The 19,777-nt window shown below is 39.6% G+C and overlaps 1 protein-coding gene across 6 annotated transcripts in view; it reads left to right on the top strand.

Moving 5' to 3' along the window:
- LOC135110851 (DNA repair endonuclease XPF-like) overlaps positions 1-19,777 on the top strand; it is a 178,520-nt gene that overhangs the window by 28,241 nt on the left and 130,502 nt on the right. For 5 of the 6 annotated variants that reach the window (XM_064023457.1, XM_064023453.1, XM_064023456.1 and 2 more), the window contains 2 exons: positions 13,365-13,447; positions 19,545-19,697. In XM_064023457.1, coding sequence (XP_063879527.1) covers positions 13,365-13,447; positions 19,545-19,697 — 236 coding nt within the window. The remainder of the gene's footprint in view (positions 1-13,364; positions 13,448-19,544; positions 19,698-19,777) is intronic. The other variant, XM_064023458.1, reaches the window with a different exon arrangement.

Raw genomic sequence — 19,777 nt, 5'->3', positions numbered from 1 at the left:
GAGAGAGAGAATTTTTGCAGCAAATATTTTGAATTTTTGTTGCATGCTTTCTTTCAAATGTCTACTAGTAATCACTGGCCACTTTCTCCTTTCACCATGAGAACCAGTGAGGTGGTGACAAGACCCTACATAAAACTTTTTGAGAGATGTTGGAGATATCTGGCAGCTCTCATAACCTGCTGGATACAAAGCTCACACTACATAATTGGAAACATAGTGGTGGAAGAGAAAACAGTGTTTTATGACCCAGGTTCAGTCCCCTTCACAGTTACCACTACACTTGGGTCAGCTTTACCTAGACTAGCTCCTTCTAGTCTAGTGCTTGCTTAAACATGATGAATCTGGGACCTTCCTGATCATCCCGAACTATCGAAACAGATTACCACTTGGTTTAACCCACCGACTGAGGAGGGAGTAAAACAAATGCCAATCATACCCCAATTTGCTGAGAAAGAATCGCAGACTGTGTGCAAGGGGGCACAGCTGAGATGAAGGACACAAGTATGAGGCTTATGATATCCTGTGAGCTACTGTTCACTAGAGACAAACTACCTACGCTCACAGGACATTATATCCTCCTGCTGGCAAGTGGTCTTTTTATAGTCTCTTAAAAGATGGGCAAATACCACCTGTATATGGTAAAGCCCAGGGAGAGAGGAGATAGCTACCAACCAGCAAAGTATCATGATATCCTCTGGTTTCAAACCCTCAACTGTAAGCTCTGAACATCAGGTGCAAATAAACACTAATGAGACAGATACACAACAGCCTACCTGAACTGAGATGACCAGAAAACCACTCTCGAGACAGCTGAGAAAATGTAGGATGCCAGTACACTCAAAGACTCTGAATGGAGTTGGTAGAGCAAAGTATTTCCCAGTAAACTTTGGCAGGTTTCTGTGAAAGTCCTTCCTACCTAGAATGGCAGGGCCTTACTGTCTACACTTAGTAATTGCTAATATAAGCAGCCCTTCTAATATATATAATCCCCCCAAGATTTCTGCAGGCTTGAAATCTCTCTTGCATAACTACACGTCTAGCCATTCTGATGCCCTGGGACCAGTTGACGCTCATGGGAAAGTAACTCTGCTTCCTGCCGTAAGAAGCAGGCAATAAGTCATGCTGTGGGGAAAGGAGGAGACCAGGGAGAGGATGGAGAGGGGATAAGGTGCCCAGCTGTGTACCCAACATGGCTCACTACACAATATGTAATTCACTGGGAATAAAACACTTTTTATGTAAATTACTTGGGGCCATTTCAGAAGAGCTAGGTAAAAGTGGACTAGGTTATTGGGGAGGGCAATTCTTCTTTTTTATAATGTATTGATTTGAATTCTGGGGAACAAAGGAAGATGGGCTAAGTTAAGATGGAAAGAAGACTATATGGGATCGCACTGAATTTAATGTAACTTGTGAGCGCATGGTAGACATTCATTGCCCATCTGGCATCTTCTGTATTTCTTTCTCTCTCTTGCTCTTTGTTCTCTCCCTTTTTCTTCTTACTATGATGCTACTCATAACAAGAGGTTGTAAAGACAAACTAAAAAGTAAAAAAAAACTTTGGATCTTTGCATAAGCTGGAATTTGAAGAAAGAATTTTATTTATTTATTTATATTTAGGGGCAGAGAAGGGAGAGTAGGGATATGGGAGAGGAGCAGGGAAGGGAAAAGGAGGGAAGGGAGAGGAGGGGAAGGGATGGGGGAAGAAGAACACTAGAGGGATTGACCAAGTAGCATTGCTTAAATGGATGTTTGTGTTTGAATTAAAGGGCAAAATTTGTTCACCAACCCTGTTTGAATTGAGAGTTGTTCAAATTGAAGGATGTTTGAATCACAAGGTATGTATACAGGGAAGTCCTGTTATAGAAGAAACTGATGATATGAGAGTGTAAATTAGGGAGTTTTTCTTTGTATGAGTGTAAAAATCTGATCCTAGCTTAAGTTTAAATAGAATGTGTGCCTTCCTGACCCCTTCACTAACACATCTGGGTTGTATAGTGATGTATGATGATTCAGATGCACAGAGACAAGTTTGTGAGCACTGGAAGGGAAGTATGCACCCCTCCCTTATACTCTACTTCTCCCACCAGACCTCTTTTAAACTGAACTTGGTGTCTCTCAGACTTTCACCCTTACGGCCTTACTGCTTGTTACTATACTTATACTCTATCATCATTTTGCTTGCAAGCATATTATAATGCAGTGAAAGTACAGTGTACAGTGCTTTATGTGACTGATCAGTGCTTGGATGTGTTACAGTGTTACTGCAGGCATGTTCTTCCATTTACTGTCTTTGGTGTAGTATTGTGTGTGACTGACCATGTGATGTATATATTGTGTCTTATGCTGCCTCAAGTGCTAACTGTGACTTCCAAGCAGCCAGAGACTTCCAGTGCAAGTCCTAGAAGTAAGGCTATTTGAGCTAGAGTACCAATAACACTCATAAAGATAGTAGAAATTGTTAAGGGGCACAAGAGTGGTGAGTGAGTTACCCTCCCTGATGCATTAACTACGCTTTGGTGAGTGTTATTTACATTTTATATGTTTAATTAATATAAAATCATGTTCTTTGTATGCTTTTTCTTTTTTTGGGCTGCTTTATAGACGGTTCTGTAATGCAGCCACATTTGTTGTTTTTGGTATCATACGTTTTTGCCTGAAAACTTACCTTTGACAAGGTTCTTGGAACTTAACCCATTTTTTGCTATTAGTTATGTGTTTTGTCATATTTATATATATATATATATATATATATATATATATATATATATATATATATATATATATATATATATATATATATATATATATATATATATATATATATATATATATATATATATATATATATATATATATATATATATATATATATATATATATATATATATATATATAATATATATATTATATATATATTGTTATGGCCAACTACAGCCCCTCTCATAGCAGCCACAGACTTGGATCATCTTATCCCAAAGCTCCCTCCTATGTAGGAGGGAGCAGGGCAGGGCATAAATACAACAGGTGCAGGTGCAGGGCATAAATACAACAAATTCAGGCATCTGCAAGCAACTATTGAGCCATTTGGTTTTACCCACCAAACAAGAAGGATACTATTTTCCCCACAGAAATCAATGTAAAATGGATTAATCCATTCCCCAGACACCAGTCTACACTGTCTTTGCGGCTTATGACAGACGCTCCCACAGCCAAGATAGCTGCTTCACAACATCCCCAGCTCACGAATTATTTATCCAGAAAGGATGTATTGAATGAACTTAGTGATGCAGAACTCATCATAAGATATTGTTTAGACCATACAGATATTCTTTGTCACTGTCTAGTGAGGGAAGCCTTACCCCATTCCCTGCCCTCCTCTCCCTTCCCTCCTTCCCTCTCCATTCTCTCCCTCCATCCATCCATCTACTCTCTCTCTCTCTCTCTCTCTCTCTCTCTCTCTCTCTCTCTCTCTCTCTCTCTCTCTCTCTCTCTCTCTCTCTCTCTCTCTCTCTCTCTCTCTCTCTCTCTCTCTCTCTCTCTCTCTCTCTCTCCCTCCCTCCCTCCCTCCCTCCCTCCCTCCCTCCCTCTCTCTCTCTCTCTCTCTCTCTCTCTCTCTCTCTCTCTCTCTCTCTCTCTCTCTCTCTCTCTCTCTCTCTCTCTCTCTCTCTCTCTCTCTCTCTCTCTCTCTCTCTCTCTCTCTCTCTCTCTCTCTCTCTCTCTCTCTCTCTCTCTCTCTCTCTCTCTCTCTCTCTCTCTCTCTCTCTCTCTCTCTCCCTCTCTGTCTCTCTCTCTCTCTCTCTCTCTCTCTCTCTCTCTCTCTCTCTCTCTCTCTCTCTCTCTCTCTCTCTCTCTCTCTCTCTCTCTCTCTCTCTCTCTCTCTCTCTCTCTCTCTCTCTCTCTCTCTCTCTCTCTCTCTCTCTCTCTCTCTCTCTTGGTGCACATAATATACAGTGGATCCTTGGTTACCAAACACCTCCCTTTCTGAACAAATTGTTTTTGAACAAAATTTTGAACTCGTAATTGCTTCAGGTGCCATGTCAATGTTCGGTTCTCAAAGTTACTTGATTTCAAATACTAAAAGACATAGCAAAAGCTACTGTTTTTTACTAATTTATAGTTTCTATAAATATTTATTTTGTTTTTATATATTTGGATGTGTTTTTATATATTTGAATGTGAGACAGAAGGTAAGATTCAGTCTTTGAAATAAGGTGAATGTGATTCCATTGAAGAGCTTCAATGTGAATAAACTGGGTTTGGCTGGGTTAGGAGTAAACCTGAGTCACCTGTGGCTCTCTTGATCACCCATAACTCTGTCATTATTGCACTATTGCATTTTTCTAGTAGCTTTTCTCAGCAGCACAATGTCTAAGTGTTATGATCATCTTAATTTGTTGTGAGTGGGTTGCTTCTCTCTGTGTCACTCTGTAATGCTTCCCTCATCAGATTGGTGACAAAGAGAATACCTGCACAGTCTAAACAATATCTCCTGATGAGTTGTATGTCACTAAGTTCATTTAATACATCCTTTCTGGATAAATAATTTTTTGAGCTGGAGATGTTGTGACTGGTCATCTTGGCTGTGGGAGCTACTGTCATAGGCTGCTAAGATAGGGTAGATGAGTGCCTGGGAATTAATTATTCCATTTTATATATATATATATATATATATATACTCGTATATATATATATATATATATATATATATATATATATATATATATATATATATATATATATATATATATATATATATATATATATATATATATATATATATATATATATATATATATATATATATATATATATATATATATATATATACACACACACACACACACACACACACACACACACACACACACACACACACACACACACACACACACACACACACACACACACACACACACACACTATTACCATACCTAATGCAGTTAATGTACTGCAAACATGCTGCTTTAGGTAAATTCATGTTAGGTAAACCCAAAAGGTAAAGGGATCCTGTGGAGAAAATTCTAACTGGTTCCAGAGTTTCCCTTGCTTCAGCTATTTTTCCATCTAAACTTATCCCCAGATACTCACAAAATAAGTAATGACTGTCTTTATGAAAGTAACTTTGAGCATGCAATAAATTACAGTTCAAGAAGCTGTTAAGCGGATGTTACATGGCACAACAAATAATGTTTAGGCATCACCTGGACTCTTCTACACCAGATCGCTATTTGTAGGACCACTCATGAGCTGGGTTAACACTTTCCATTGAAAAAAAACTATTTAGCTATAACACAGCACTTTTTACAAGAAAATAAAGAAAAAGAAAGAAAACAAAACACAGTTCTGAGTCTTCAGTCTTTACCTTCACTCCCAAACCCTCTAAATCAAAGTTGGAGACCTGATCTTCATCTTCTTGGGCAACCAAGATTTGTTCAAGTTCTTTCTCTTCATTTAGGGGTGGGGAACTGTTTGCTACAGGTGCCTTAAAATAAACAGTGATGAGTGCTTGTTGCCTCTTTTTAAGTGATTTCTATAGAATTCACTCTAAGGCTCCAATACTATGTTGATGTATTCCTGAGCTGTGTGCACCCTGGCAACCTCAGGGTCCAGCTACATAACTTTATCTTTTTAGGAACCTCACACAGCTCCATCAACTCTATCATGTTTGTGGCAGTTAGCTGTTTTGGCTGCTCCCTGTGCTCTGTCTCTATTTTCTTCCTCTTCTTTCTGCTTCTCTGCTTCTTCCACCAATTCCTCTACAGACACCTCTTGCTGTTGAGTTGTTACTAAGTCTACGGTTTCCTGAGCAGTGACATGGTCAAAGCCAGAAATTCTCAGGGTGATACTAACAGCTTCTGCCACCTGCCTCCACACCTTGTTCAAGGCAGAATGCACGGCAGCCTGCCTCTCCTCGGCTGGGGATGCCAGGCTTGGTGGATACAAACCATTGATGCATCATCCCAGGAGGCCAGCAGGGTGTCTATGGTGTCCTTGATGGAGAAAGCCTTACAATATTCAGCAATCTTCTTGGCTTCCTCAGATGGTGCATCAGAGGGACCTAAAACAAAGAAAAAAAAATTGTACAAAGACGTAAGCAAATTATGAAAACAACATTACGAATAAGTTAGAATAAATACTTAGTTGTATGTGTGTAGTAATATTATATAATGTTGACATGCATTATTATAAAATTAAGTTATACTGCAATAATGTTAGAGTAGTTAACATGAGTAAATTTCTACTTATTTGATAGTGTAAACTTCTGCATTTTCATAGTTTCTTACCTGCCAAAGCCAGAGCTTTGCCATCATCAGCCATATCGACGAACTGCTCTATAGGGATGTCCATTGCCTTGTCCAGCAACAAGAATGTCCTCCTGTAGTAGGTGGCCTTAACAGCTGCTATCAGCTCCTGGTTCATGGGCTGGATGAGGCTGGTGGTGCGAAGTGGCAGAAACTCCACCTTGATATTCGGGTGGCAGTCTGGTCCATGGGCTGGATGAGGCTGGTGGTACGAGGTGGCAGAAACTCCACCTTGATAATGGGGTGGCTGTCTGGTCCATGGGCTGGATGAGGCTGGTGGTGCAGGGTGGCAGGAACTCCACCTTGATATTGGGATGGCTGTCTACCAATAAGCTTGCATGTCCCGGGGCATTATGTAGCAACAGGAGGCATTTAAAATTCACTTTCCTTTTTCCTATAGAAGTCATGGATTTCTGGCATAAACATATTGTCAAATCAGTTTGACATCACTGTAGCAGTCATCCATGCCTTCTTGCTTGCCTGCCAGAACATGCTCTGCTTATCAGGAGAGATGTTCTTGTAGGGTCAGGGATTTTTTGCAGTGTGCAACACAAGGGGCTTTAACTTGCAGGAACCAGATGCGTTGTAGCTAAGCAGTAGAGTTATCCAGTTTTTAAATGGCTTCTTACCGCATGTGTGCTTGGTCTTCGAGATGTATGTACTTTTTGGCATCCACTTTCAGTACAATGCTGTCTCATCTGGATTGAACTGGTCCTTAGTATAGCCCCTGTTTTCCATCATCTCCTTCAAGTAGACAGAATACTGTTGGGTTGCATCAGTATCAGAGCTAAACTATTCACCCTGGATCTTCCTGTGGTGGAATTCATGTCTTTTGAAAAAGGCTTGGATCCATCCTCTTGAGGCCTTGAATGGGAGAGCCATAGCCTCCATCCTCCTGGCCACCACCTCATGGAACTCATTGGCCTTGAAGGAGCATGTGGCCCTGAAGTAAAATTACATATGCACTTACCATATGTACATAAAAAAAACAATGGCACAACTTAATAGAAAAGCACTTGCTCAACACTGTTTATAAACACATTGAATAGCTTATATGTACATACATATGTATGTATTAATGTTACTACATATGTACATACATATGTACATATTAATGTTACTACGTACCTAGAGACTGCAATGCCTGCCTTTTCCTGTTGACGTACATAAAGGGCAAGGAACTTGTCCACCCTCATTAACATGATGTTGCTTGCTTGTTTTACCTTCTTGGCACTTGCTCCACTGGCCACCTTCAGGCTGTCCTGCATCTTCTGTTTGTTGCTTCTGATTGTCCTGATCGTCGACTCATTCACCTTAAACTGGGAAGCAATGTCTACAGTCTTCCTTTTCTGTTCTAGGAGATCCAACACTTTCCCTCTTTGCTCAAGGCTCAAAGTTTGCCTCTTGTGATAGGGTCATTGACTGGAAGCTTCAAACATGGCATTGTCCTCCTAACATAGTGTGCAAGACAAAGAAAATCATGTAAAGGTAGGCTGGTGGCGTGGGTGGTGTGAATTGTGTGGGTGGTGTGTTGGGAGTGAGAAGGAACAAGGGCCAGCGCAGCGTGATGTCATGGACTTGGTTGTGGTGGGCCCCTTGAATGACTACCGCATGGCGTATCTCAAAAAAACATCATGTATGACTTGGAAATTTTTATTTGGTTGCTTTAGGTAAATTTATGTAAAGTAAATCTGTGTTAGGCACGGTCCTAGTATATACAGTAAAATCCCTCTCATCCGGCATTCGAGTATCAGGCAGCTTCAAGTATCCGGCACATTTTTCCCCGAGCCTTAAAATCAATAAAAGATCAATGTGTACTCATAAAATTGATTAAAATTCCCGCGCGAGGCATACTTTGTCCCCTCGCCACCAGAGCGCACTGCTTCGTGTGACCCGCGGCCCACTGCACTGTATTTACTCAGTGACTCAGTCCCGCGTGTGCACTGTTTATTGCCTGACGCCTTCATCATGCCTAAAGTTGTAGAAAAGAGGAAGTGTGTTGTGCTTACACTTAAGCAGCTGATCAGATCAGCTGATCTTTGTTATGGTAAGATGCGTGAGTGTAGGGTGGTGATTGTGGACATAATTTCACTTCTGTTCAAGTATCTGGCAACATTCAAGTATCCGGCATGTCGGCGGTCCCGTTGATGCTGGATAAGAGGGATTTTACTGTATATATATATATATATATATATATATATATATATATATATATATATATATATATATATATATATATATATATATATATATAGACACACACACACACACACACACACACACACACACACACACACAGTACTTGCACCAATCATGTTTGCAGTCTATATAAATGATATGATGGAGAGTGTGAACAGCTACATGAGCCTTTTTGTGGATGATGCAAAGTTGCTGAAGAAAGTTGAGAGTGCAGAGGACTGTGGAACGTTATAAGAAGACCTGAACAAGATTTCTGAGTGGAGTTATAGATGGGAAATGGAATTTAATTTAAAGAAGTGTAAAGTAATAGAATCTGGAAAAAGTACAAGAAGAGTAAAAGGAAATTATGTGTTGAATGGTGTAAGGTTGAGTGGAGCAGAAGAGGAAATGGATATCAGTGTTACAGTGACTGGGAACCTCACCCCGGAGAGACACATTAGCAAAATTACAGGAGAAACCTATAACTTGTTGAGAAGAATAAGGTTGGCCTTTGCACATATAGATGAAGAGATGGTCAGAAAGATGATCGTGTCACTGATAAGACCTAGACTAGAATATGCAGCAGTAGTGTGGTTGTCATACAAGAAAAAGGATATAAGGAAGTTGGAGAGTTCAGAGAGCAGCTATGAAGATGGTACCAAGTATCAGGGACTTGTCATATGAAGAGAGACTGGAAAGGATACATCTACCAACGTTGGAAAAGAGGAGAGAAAGGGGAAACTTGATTACGATATATAAAGCATATGAGGGAGTAGAGGAGGTGGACCAGAGCGACTTAATGGTCTGGGATACACGGGACACTAGAGGACATGGAAAGAGGCTGAAGAGGAGTGCTTGTAGAAGAGACGTCAAAAAGTATAGTTTCCCATAAAGAAGTATTGATGTATGGAACAGTGTGGATGAAGAGATAGTAAATGCAGAAAGTATACATGGATTCAAGGCTAAGTTGGATATCAAAAGATATGGAGATGGGACAGCACGAGCATGGCTCTTTTCCCATAAAGCACAACTAGGTAAATACACACACACACACACACACACACACACACACACACACACACACACACACACACACACACACACACACACACTGGAAAAGCAGGATAAATTTATTATGGTAAACAAAGAATTGAGAAAGAAGTATAGTGAATGTGAGAGTGCTCTAAAGATAAATAATGAGATGAAAGAGGCAATGGAGGATCTAAATAAAGAAAATGAGATACTCAAGACTAAGTGTAATGAATATCAAGTAACTCTACAGAGGCTGCAAGAAAAGGTGGAGGATAGTGCAGGAAAAGTGGAAGGGGCAGTATGTGAAACCAAACTGAAGGAACCGAGAAATGCCTGGAAGAAAGAACATGAGGTTGAAAAAGTGAGCTTCACAGAGGTGGTTAGAAAACAAATACAGGAAAAGACCAAGGACACAGTAATCTAGGTAATTAAAGAAAAGAAGGTTTTGGTGAGAGACACAGTGGATAAGAAGAAATGTATTGTCTTTTTTGGACTGCAATAGAAAATAACCTAGAAAAGTTTGTCAGAGAGAGAGAGAAGAGAAGGAGTTAAGGAAAATTATTGCAGTGGTCCAAGATGAGGAACAGGAACTGGAACGAGAAGTGGAAGAAGCATATAGAATTGGAAAAATTGGACTGTTAAAAGTGAGAATGAGATCCCAAGTTGCTGTAGAGGAGAACGGGCAAGCAGTAGCAAGAACCGGGAAGCTGGCTGAAAGTTCAGAATACAAGAATATTTGGGTAAAAAGAGATATGAACTTGGAAGAAAGGGAAAAAGAGAGGGATCTGAGAAATGAAGCTAAGGAAGAAAACAAGAGAAGGATAGAGGCTGAGAAGAGGAAATTTTATTGGAGGGTACTATATATGAGACTAAGGAACTGGTATATTCAGGAAAGGGAACAAGAAATGAATGAACCAAAGCAGCAGATAGAGAAATTGCATGTGGTGGGAGAAGTAGTACATTAAGAGTAATGGATACAAACATAGACGGGTTACTTTCAGGTGTACTGGAAGTGAGAGATTACTTAAAGGATAAAAGACCAGATGTGTTGTGCCTAACTGAGACAAAGTTAAAAGAGAAAGTCCACTTAAGTTTTTTAAGGTAGAGGGATATAATTATTGGAGGAGAGATAGAAAGGGCATAGGAGGAGGAGGGGGCACTGATAATGGTTCAAGATATATATATGTGAAAGTGCATTATGGAGATGACATGGTGGAGGTCATAGGTATAACAATCAGGACCAGTGGGAGAGAAAGGAGGAGGATCATATTAATGTATGTGCCACTGAAGACTAATACATGGAGGCTGGAGGGACACAAGAAATGCAAGAGGAAGTGTTGAAGTGCCTAGACAACATGATAAGGAAGGACAGTACAATACTACTAGTAGGAGACTTTAACTGCAAAAATGTAAGCTGGGAGAAGATGGAAGTTAATGGAAATGCTGGACCGTGGAGTGAAGAAATGCTACAGTTAGCTATGGTGAATACAATGGACCAATGGGTGGAGGAAGTTACAAGATACAGAGGGGAGAAGGAACCATCTATGCTAGACCTGGTATTCACAAAAAAACCAGAGCCCAGTCCAACCATTAAATACTTCAGCCCAATGGGAAAAAGTGACTATGTGGTGTTAGAAGTGGTACTGCAAGATTGGGAGGTTCAACCATGTAAGGGGGATTATAAAAATAGGAGACTAAATCATGCAAAGACAAATTTTACAGAGTTAAGAAAATTCTTTGGGAATATTGATCAGAAGGAACTTATGGAAGGCAAGACAATGCAAGAGGAATACAAGACATTCCTGGAAAAGTACAATGAGGGTGTGCATAAGTATGTACCTGCATATAAAGTAAGGAGGAGCAAACATATTTGGTATAATGCCAGATGTGCAGAAGCTAAGAAGAGAAAGGATATAGCTTGGAAGAAACTGAAGAAACAAAGAAATTAAAAAAATAGAGAGCAGTATAAGGAGTAGTATATATTATGAGTATGTTAGAATAAGAAGGGAGGAGGAGGAACAATTTGAAAAGGATGTGGTAAAGAAATGTGAAGAAGAGCCCAAACTTTTTTTTACAGATATATCAATGGAAAGATGACAAGCAGAGACCATTAACAAGATAGTAAAGGAAGGAAGGATATATCAAACAGTGGAAGAGATGAGTGAAATTATAAATGAAAGTTTCAGGTCTGTGTTCAATGTGGAAATGGGTTTTACAGAAGGAAATGAGGAGGTGAGGCATGGAGAGTTACGGGAAGTATTGGTGCAAAAACATGAAATTGGCAAATTGTTAGAGAAGTTGGATGTCAGGAAAGCATTGGGCCCTGATGGAGTGTCAGGTTGGACACTAAAGGAATGTAGAGAACAAATGGGGGAGCCAATTTGGGATGTGATTAACAGATCACTGATAGAGGGAAGAGTACCAAGAGAGTGGAAGAGAGCAAATATAGTGCCAATACATGATGTTAACAAATATTAGGGTGGCATTTCATTACATGGATAAGACTATGATGAAAAAATTATAGCCACTATGCTATGTCCCAGACTGGAATATGCAGCAGTGGTGTGGTCTCCGCATGTGAAGAAAGACATAAAGAAGTTAGAAAGAATTCAGAGGGCAGCTCCAAGGATGATACTGGAGCTGAAAAATCTAACGTACGAAGAGAGGCTGAAGGAAATGGGACTGCCAACTTTGCAAGTTGGAAGAGAAACAGGAGATCTAATAACATTGTATAAAATAGTTAACTGCATTGAGAAGATAGACAAGCAGGACCTGGTGTTGCTGGAAAAAGATGAAGCTGGACAGACAAGAAGGCACTCAAAGATCATGAAGAGTCAGTGTTTGTGGGACATCAAGAAGTACAGTTTTCCACAGAGAACTGTAGATATCTGGAATGGTCTAAATGTGGAAGTTGTTACAGCACCAAACATGCATAAATTTTAGGAAATTCTGGATAAATATAGATATGGAGACAGGTCACTATGAGCCTTGCTCGAATCCTGTATTATACAACTAGGTAAATACACGCACACACACACACACACACACACACACACACACACACACACACACACACACACACACACACACACACACACACACACACACACACACACACACACACACACACACACACACACACACACACACACACACACACACACACACACACACACACACACCCTCGGCTCACAACCAAGAAGGCCTGGGTTCAAATCCCGGGCACGGCGAGTCAAATGGGCAAGCCTCTTAATGTGTAGCCCCTGTTCACCTGGCAGCAAGTAGGTATGGGATGTAACATGAGAGGTTGTGACCTCACTGTCCCAGTGTGTGGTGTGTAAGTGGTCTCAGTCCTACACAAATATCAGTCACTATGAGCTCTGATCTATTTCCGTATAGTAACAGCTGGCTGGTTGACCAGCAGATGACCATAGGTGAATCACTGACTCTGGTCACTGCTGATAACATGAATTACATCTAACATGGGAGTCAGTTTACCTAGTGTCATGCTAATTTGGTGGGCTGAAAATCCTACTGCAGGTATGGGCTGTATCAGAAATTTACTCTATATTTCTAACAAAACATTATTTATTTATTCCATGATAGGCAATTCATGTCATTATGATTATAATTTAAATGTATTAAAAAAACATACACAAACTAGCCATAATCCTTTTCAAGAGTATTTTTCATTAATGATGGCAGGCATTACATTGGTCAACTAACAACAGCCGGTATTCAGTTAATTATCATGGTTTTGAATGTTTGTTTCTTCACAGTGGGATCTCTTGTCTGTTAGATATTTAGCTTTATGCAGTTTTTTTCAAAGAGTTATAATTCAATTTTCAGGAATAATTGTTTGGAAGGCCCACAGGATTCTTGAATCTTGCCAGGAAGCTTTTGCACTGAGACTGTATCGGCAAAAGAATAAGGTATGAAAGCTTTGATCTTACTGTTGTTTGAGTTTTTATATTTGTACATATTGTTCATAATAACATTAATAAAAAGTAAAATTTTATGTTACCAAGTACAGTAACCCCTCCAACATCCATCCTAACCTGTCCTTAGTATATCTGAATACTGCATTTATTCAATTAGTTTTTATTGGAGATCAGTAATTTATTGGAGATCAGTATGGAAAATGATATTGTACAGTATTACACGCATGCACAACCAATTCCATGACATGTTTTTTCTATGACATTTTTGTTACAAGTGCTTATTTATGGAGGTTTGTTTCACCTTTCTCCCTCTGTCTTTGTAATACATCTGCCACAATACACATAATGATGTTTTTTCAAAGACAATTTATTTGTGTTGGATGAATCCTCATAAAATAGGGAAACTAATGTCAAATTTGTTAATTCCATGTAATAATACATTAGAGAACATAATTACAGAAGTACATGAGACTTACCGTAGGTTAGTTGAAATGTGCTTCGGATTTTGCGAGGCACATCACGTCTGCTAGATGGTAAAGTTCACATGAGATACCCTTCCAGTCAGTGAATTTTTGTTGTGTAAACCAAGAATCATCAATTAACAAAGGGAGGGAGTGGAGGGCATGTGAACTCTACCATCTAGCAGACGTGATGTGCCTCGCAAAATCCGAAGCACATTTCAACTAACCTATGGTAAGTCTCATGTACTTCTGTAATTTTACTTCGGCAAATCACTTGTCTGCTAGATGGTGCCATTCACATGAGATTTTAAAGTCATGTGGGTGTTGTATGTAAAGGGTTCTGTCAAAATTCACATTTTGTAAATAGGTGTAAATAAAAGTTCCTATTACAAAAACCCCATTGTCATTTATGAAAATAGAACATGATTTTTACTGCTGATAACATTTCTAACCTTACATTTTACTGAGCCTAGCACTGCTTTTTGGAAAGGGTCTATTTCCCCTTATATATCCTTATTATAATATTTAGCAAATGTGGCTTCCTGCGTCCAACCAGCTTTTGCCATGATAGTGGCAATAGGCACATCCAGTGCCTTGGCCTTAGACACTGACGCAGGTCTAATACTACCTGTTGTGTACCTCTTGGTATCAATCCCACACTTACATAACATGGTCTTAAGCCACCTTGCTACCGTGTCCTTAGAAACACTCCTATGAGGTTTTATATAGCTTATGAGTAGTCTCCCATCTGCATTTCCAGATTCTGTCCTTAGCCTCTCAGTTCTTTCTATATATTCTTTCATAGCCTTAACTACACACAATCTGTAATCCTGAGGATAAGCTTTAAATACAATAGTACGAACATTAAATTTTGGCCTGCATTGCTTGATGTTATCTCCTAACAAAACTGAAACAGATTCTTCTCCAAATGCCATATTTACCAACAATAATAATTGCAAAGTTTGGATCCTGGCTGCTTGTGTCATTGCCATCAGCATCACCATTTTTAGCGATAAGTCTTTCAGTGTTAGGCTGTGTAGTGGTTCCATGAGTCTTATCTTTTGTAATACAAGTTTCACATCCCAGGTCGTCGCATACCTGGGTGTAGAAGGGCTTAAGTTGAAGACTCCCCGCAGAAATCTGTTGACAAATGGGTGATTGCCCGCTCTGAGCCTTCCACCATAATTCCTATTGCAGATAGAGCCCCTCTCGCCGTGTTAATGCTTTCATAACCCACATTCCTTTGAAAGTTATGAGACAGGAAGTTTAATATATCTGCTACAGATGGTGCAATGGGATTAATGTTCCCTCTACTACAAAAGAGTGTCCACCTCTTGATGTGAGTGTTGTATTGTCTACCTGTTGCTGGTTTCGAAGAGGCCATAATGATTTCCGTACCTTCTTTAGATATGCCACGTTCTCCAAGTTGTTTCCGGACAACTGACAAGCCATCAAATTTGTGTGTTTCATTATTGGGTGTTTCTCAGCAGTTGACGGATGCATTAGCACATTTTTCCTTCTCTGTATGACCCGAGGGTCGTCTACTAGCATCCGAAGGAGCACCCCCATCCATGGTTGTGATGGCCAAAGTGGCACTATGATCCATCCTCTGGTCCTTTCCTCCCTTAACTTCTGCAGACATCTAGAGATCAGAGAGATGGGAGGAAAGAGGTAAACCAATTTAAATTTAGCCCACAGAATTGTAACTGCATCAATATATGTAGTCTCTGGATCTGGTGTCCATGCACAGAATGGAGTCATTTGTTTGTTCAAACGTGAAGCGAATAGGTCTATACAAGGATTCCCAAATATAGAACACAATTCCTTAAATGTCATCTCATTCAGCTGCCACTCATGTCTGTCATTAAAGGAACGTGATGCCTCGTCGGCCATGACGTTACATTTGCCTGGTGGGTGGGAAGCTGTCAGCCATACCCCATTACTAAGACACCATTCCCAGATGTTCCTACTAATGTCATCACAAACTATTGACTTAACACCTCCCATCTCATTCACGTAATTAATCACTGTGGTGTTATCACATAACACCCTGACGTGTAAACCTCTAAAGAGATGTGTAAAAGATCTCAATGAGAATAACATAGCCAATAATTCACATGCATTAATGTGCGAACACACCTCTTCAGGGGACCATCTGCCATTGGTAGTGATGCTATTTTGGCAACCTGCCCATCCTAGATTTTAAGCATCTGTGAACAACTCAGTATCTGGTGCATTTCTGAATATTTTCCTGTTTTGATTCTCCAATTCCTTAATCCACCAGTTTAAATCTGTTCTAATCTCCTTTGTAATGTTCATCCATCTATTAAAGTCTCCACATGCCTCTTCCAAAGCCTTGATCTTTGCTCTTTCCATCCTCCTATAGTGCATCTTCCCCATCTCTACAGCTGGGATTGCTGCCACCAGCAGGCCAATCACTCTTGCCACAATTCTAATTTTTTCTTTCTGTCTATTGACTAAAAGAGAGCAATGCTGTATAATCTTATCCCTCGTACGCGCCGGCAAGGTAACTGTCATGGCCACCAAATCTATCACGTTACCTAAATACTCAATACGCGTAGTGGGACTTAAAACAGATTTCTCCACATTTATGCAGAAACCTACACTCTGCAACAACTGAATGTTGTCATTCATGCAATCAAAACATCTCAGCAAAGAGCTACTACACAGAAGCGTATCATCAATATAACTAGTGATGTTGTGGCTTTTATGCCTAAGTGTAGAGAAAACTGGCTTCAGAAATTTTGTAAATAGACGAGGACCATCCGAAAACCCGTTAGGTAGACATGTGAACTGGTAAATCTTATCCAACCATCTAAAACACAGATATTTTTGTTGTTCCTCTGCAATTTTTACTGAATAATAGGCTTTCTTAAGGTCTATAGAAGCCATATAATCTCCTTGACTAAGCAACTGTAATACTTGTTCAAAATTTTCCATTTTAAAATGAGTATATTCTACATGCCTGTTCAGTTTTTCAAGATTTAACACCATCCTATAATCCCCCGTCTTATTCTTCCTCAGAAAAACTGGTGAAAGTATTTGTTGATCCTGTCTATGTGTCTCTATGATGGCCTTTATCTCTAACAATTTTTTAACTTCCTGATGCATAATCAGTTTATCTTCCTCACTAAAGACATACTGTATATCCTCTCTAAATAAATGTCCGATATTAGTTTCATCTATATTCAGATGACAATGTTCCACCATATCCAAAATGAACAGGTCACTTGTAATCACACGCCATTTATTGATAAACTTGTGAAGTTGCCCAACCTCAAATTGTTCTCTCACCCGGGTTAATGCCGGGGGTTATGTTGACCCCGGCCTCTCACGTTGTTTGTTGTCCAAGCTTGAGCAGGGTAGGAGCGCCTGTGTTCACCACTGGAGGGCATCCTGCGAAAACCATACGGCTGATATCTGGATGGGAATCCACAGGAGGAGGCCTTGGCAAAAAAGTTACATTGTTTACAAATCTGCCACTGCTTGCAATAAGAAGAAAACTGTAATATTCCTATCACTCCTCGATAACAGAAGTTGTAACAACTGAACAGGAGGCGGGACCGATGTCTGACTTGTGTGGTGTCTGCGTAGTAACTGACTGTGTGGCGAAGTGTAGTGTATCTCATGTGAACGGCACCATCTAGCAGACAAGTGATTTGCCGAAGTAAAATTCTGGGCTGTGAAAGCAAGCATGTGCCCTGTGGTGAGAGGTAATAGGTGATGGAACGGCAGAGAGGGTCAGCGGCAACAGGCAAGAGTTGTGGTTGTAAGGATTGCATGGAACAACAGCAGCACATGTGAAAAATACCATTCTGAAAAATTATTGCAGATATACACAGTATATCTGCACCAAAAATTATTGCAAATATACACAGCATATCTGCAGATTGTAAAAGTAAATATGTGTTACATATTGCATACTTAGGTTGGAACATACAGATTATTTATATGGATAAACTATTTGTTTGCCACAACACCAGAGGAAGAGAGAAAGGCCAGTGTAACAGTGTGCATCGGTCTGCATTGCAACGGTGGTGTCACATTGCAAAAAATATCCACAAACAGATGAGAGGTGTGTCACTACTGTGGCACCACCACATCATACTGTGGCAGCATCTCACTGCCTCACTGCCACATCATGCTGGTGTCATGTTCATAGCTGTCCCTATGTATGCAGCTGTCCACTCTTTGTTCATAAACAAAAGCCAGACTACTCAGAACATTTTATAGGGTTTATTCCACTCCTATATTTGGCTGATCTTTTAATCAAGTCTCCAGCCATGTAGTTGTGGACAGTAGTGGACAGACATGTTTATCAACATGGTCTTCTTTGTAAACATTGCATTTTGAGCATGCACAGTTCATGGATGGACAGCAGTGTAAAAGAGGGTAGGTAGGAACACAATATGGTGTACTCAACAACATGGCTAAAGACTTGGTTAAAAGATTAGCCAAATAAAGGGATAAAATAGATCCTATAAAGTGTTCACAGTAATCAGATTTTTGTTTGTAAACAAAGGGAAGACAGTTATTTTCAAGGGAATAGTTATGAACATGACGTGTTTCTAGATAATTAATTCTATGCGTGTCTTGTTTAAGAAAAAGGACAAGAAAGGAGGAGCTCCTGAGTGGGAGCAGTGTAGCTCCACTGACTCAAGGCCATAAACACTAAGACAAAGTACTCATGCCTTGTGTGAGAACTCATTTGCTTATGGGGAAAAAAATCATGAACTCATATTCTTACAAAATTGAAAATAAAATTTTACTCTTTTGTAACAGAAAAAAAAAAATAAAATAAAATAAGAAAAAATAAAAAAATAAAATAAAAACATTGCCCTCAATAACATGTAATTAGGAAATATAAAATTTTACTGTTTTGCTCTGTTATACTGCATTAGCCTAATTTGCTAATGGGAAAAAAATCATGCACTCATATAATCATAGTTAAATTTTACTTTTTTGTTATAGAACAGAAGAATTAAAAAGATTATCCCTAATAACATGAAATTAAGAAGTATAAGATTTGACTGTTTTGCTGTCACCATTTCATACTGCATTGGTGCTGGGCTTAAGTTCTTTACATAGCCCAGTCTTGAGCATGATCTGAAGATAAGCACAAGGCCAATCAGAAGGCTGAGAACCTTTGTTAATGCAGCCCCTGGTCATTGAATATCAGGGTGCTGGTGAGTCTGGTCATTGAACGTCTGGGTATTGATGAGTGGTCATTGAATGTCTGTATAGTGATGAGTTGTCATTGAACATCCAGATATTGGAGGGATTGCTGTATGCCCAAGAATGTGAACTATTCCTTTATGGCTGAAACATGATATTGTTGCAGATGTATATATGCATTGCAGTTCTTCATTATTACTGATAGTAAGGACTTAGTGACAGGTTGGAGACAGATGGTGGAGGAAACACAGGCTGAGGAATGACAACTTTATGCCTGACTAGTTTTGCAGTAGCTTCTTCATTCCTCTGAAGAAGTCACTGCAAAACTACTGAGGAATAAAGTTGTCATTCCTCAGCCAGTGTTCCCTTCACCACTTGCCTCCATTACTGATAGTGTATAACCTTTATTGTATCTGTATACTGCTTTGCAGACTGGGTTTGTGAAGGCACTGAGCAGCAGCCCTTTGTCCTTCACAGCAGGATTCTGCCATGTGGAAAGAGTTATGCGTAACCTCTTTGTCAAAAAACTCTACTTGTGGCCACGATTTCATGTGGATGTAAATACCTGTTTGGAGAAGTTTCATGTAAGTATAATACATAAGTATTCTCATATTGACAATATTTCAATGATGGAAGTGTTCATTGTGTACTTTGAAAATTTTCA

The sequence above is a fragment of the Scylla paramamosain genome, chromosome 21, assembly GCF_035594125.1.
Source record: "Scylla paramamosain isolate STU-SP2022 chromosome 21, ASM3559412v1, whole genome shotgun sequence".
Lineage (NCBI taxonomy): Eukaryota > Metazoa > Arthropoda > Malacostraca > Decapoda > Portunidae > Scylla > Scylla paramamosain.
Note: the sequence above shows the minus strand (reverse complement) of the source record. Positions and strands in the feature narration are given on the sequence as shown.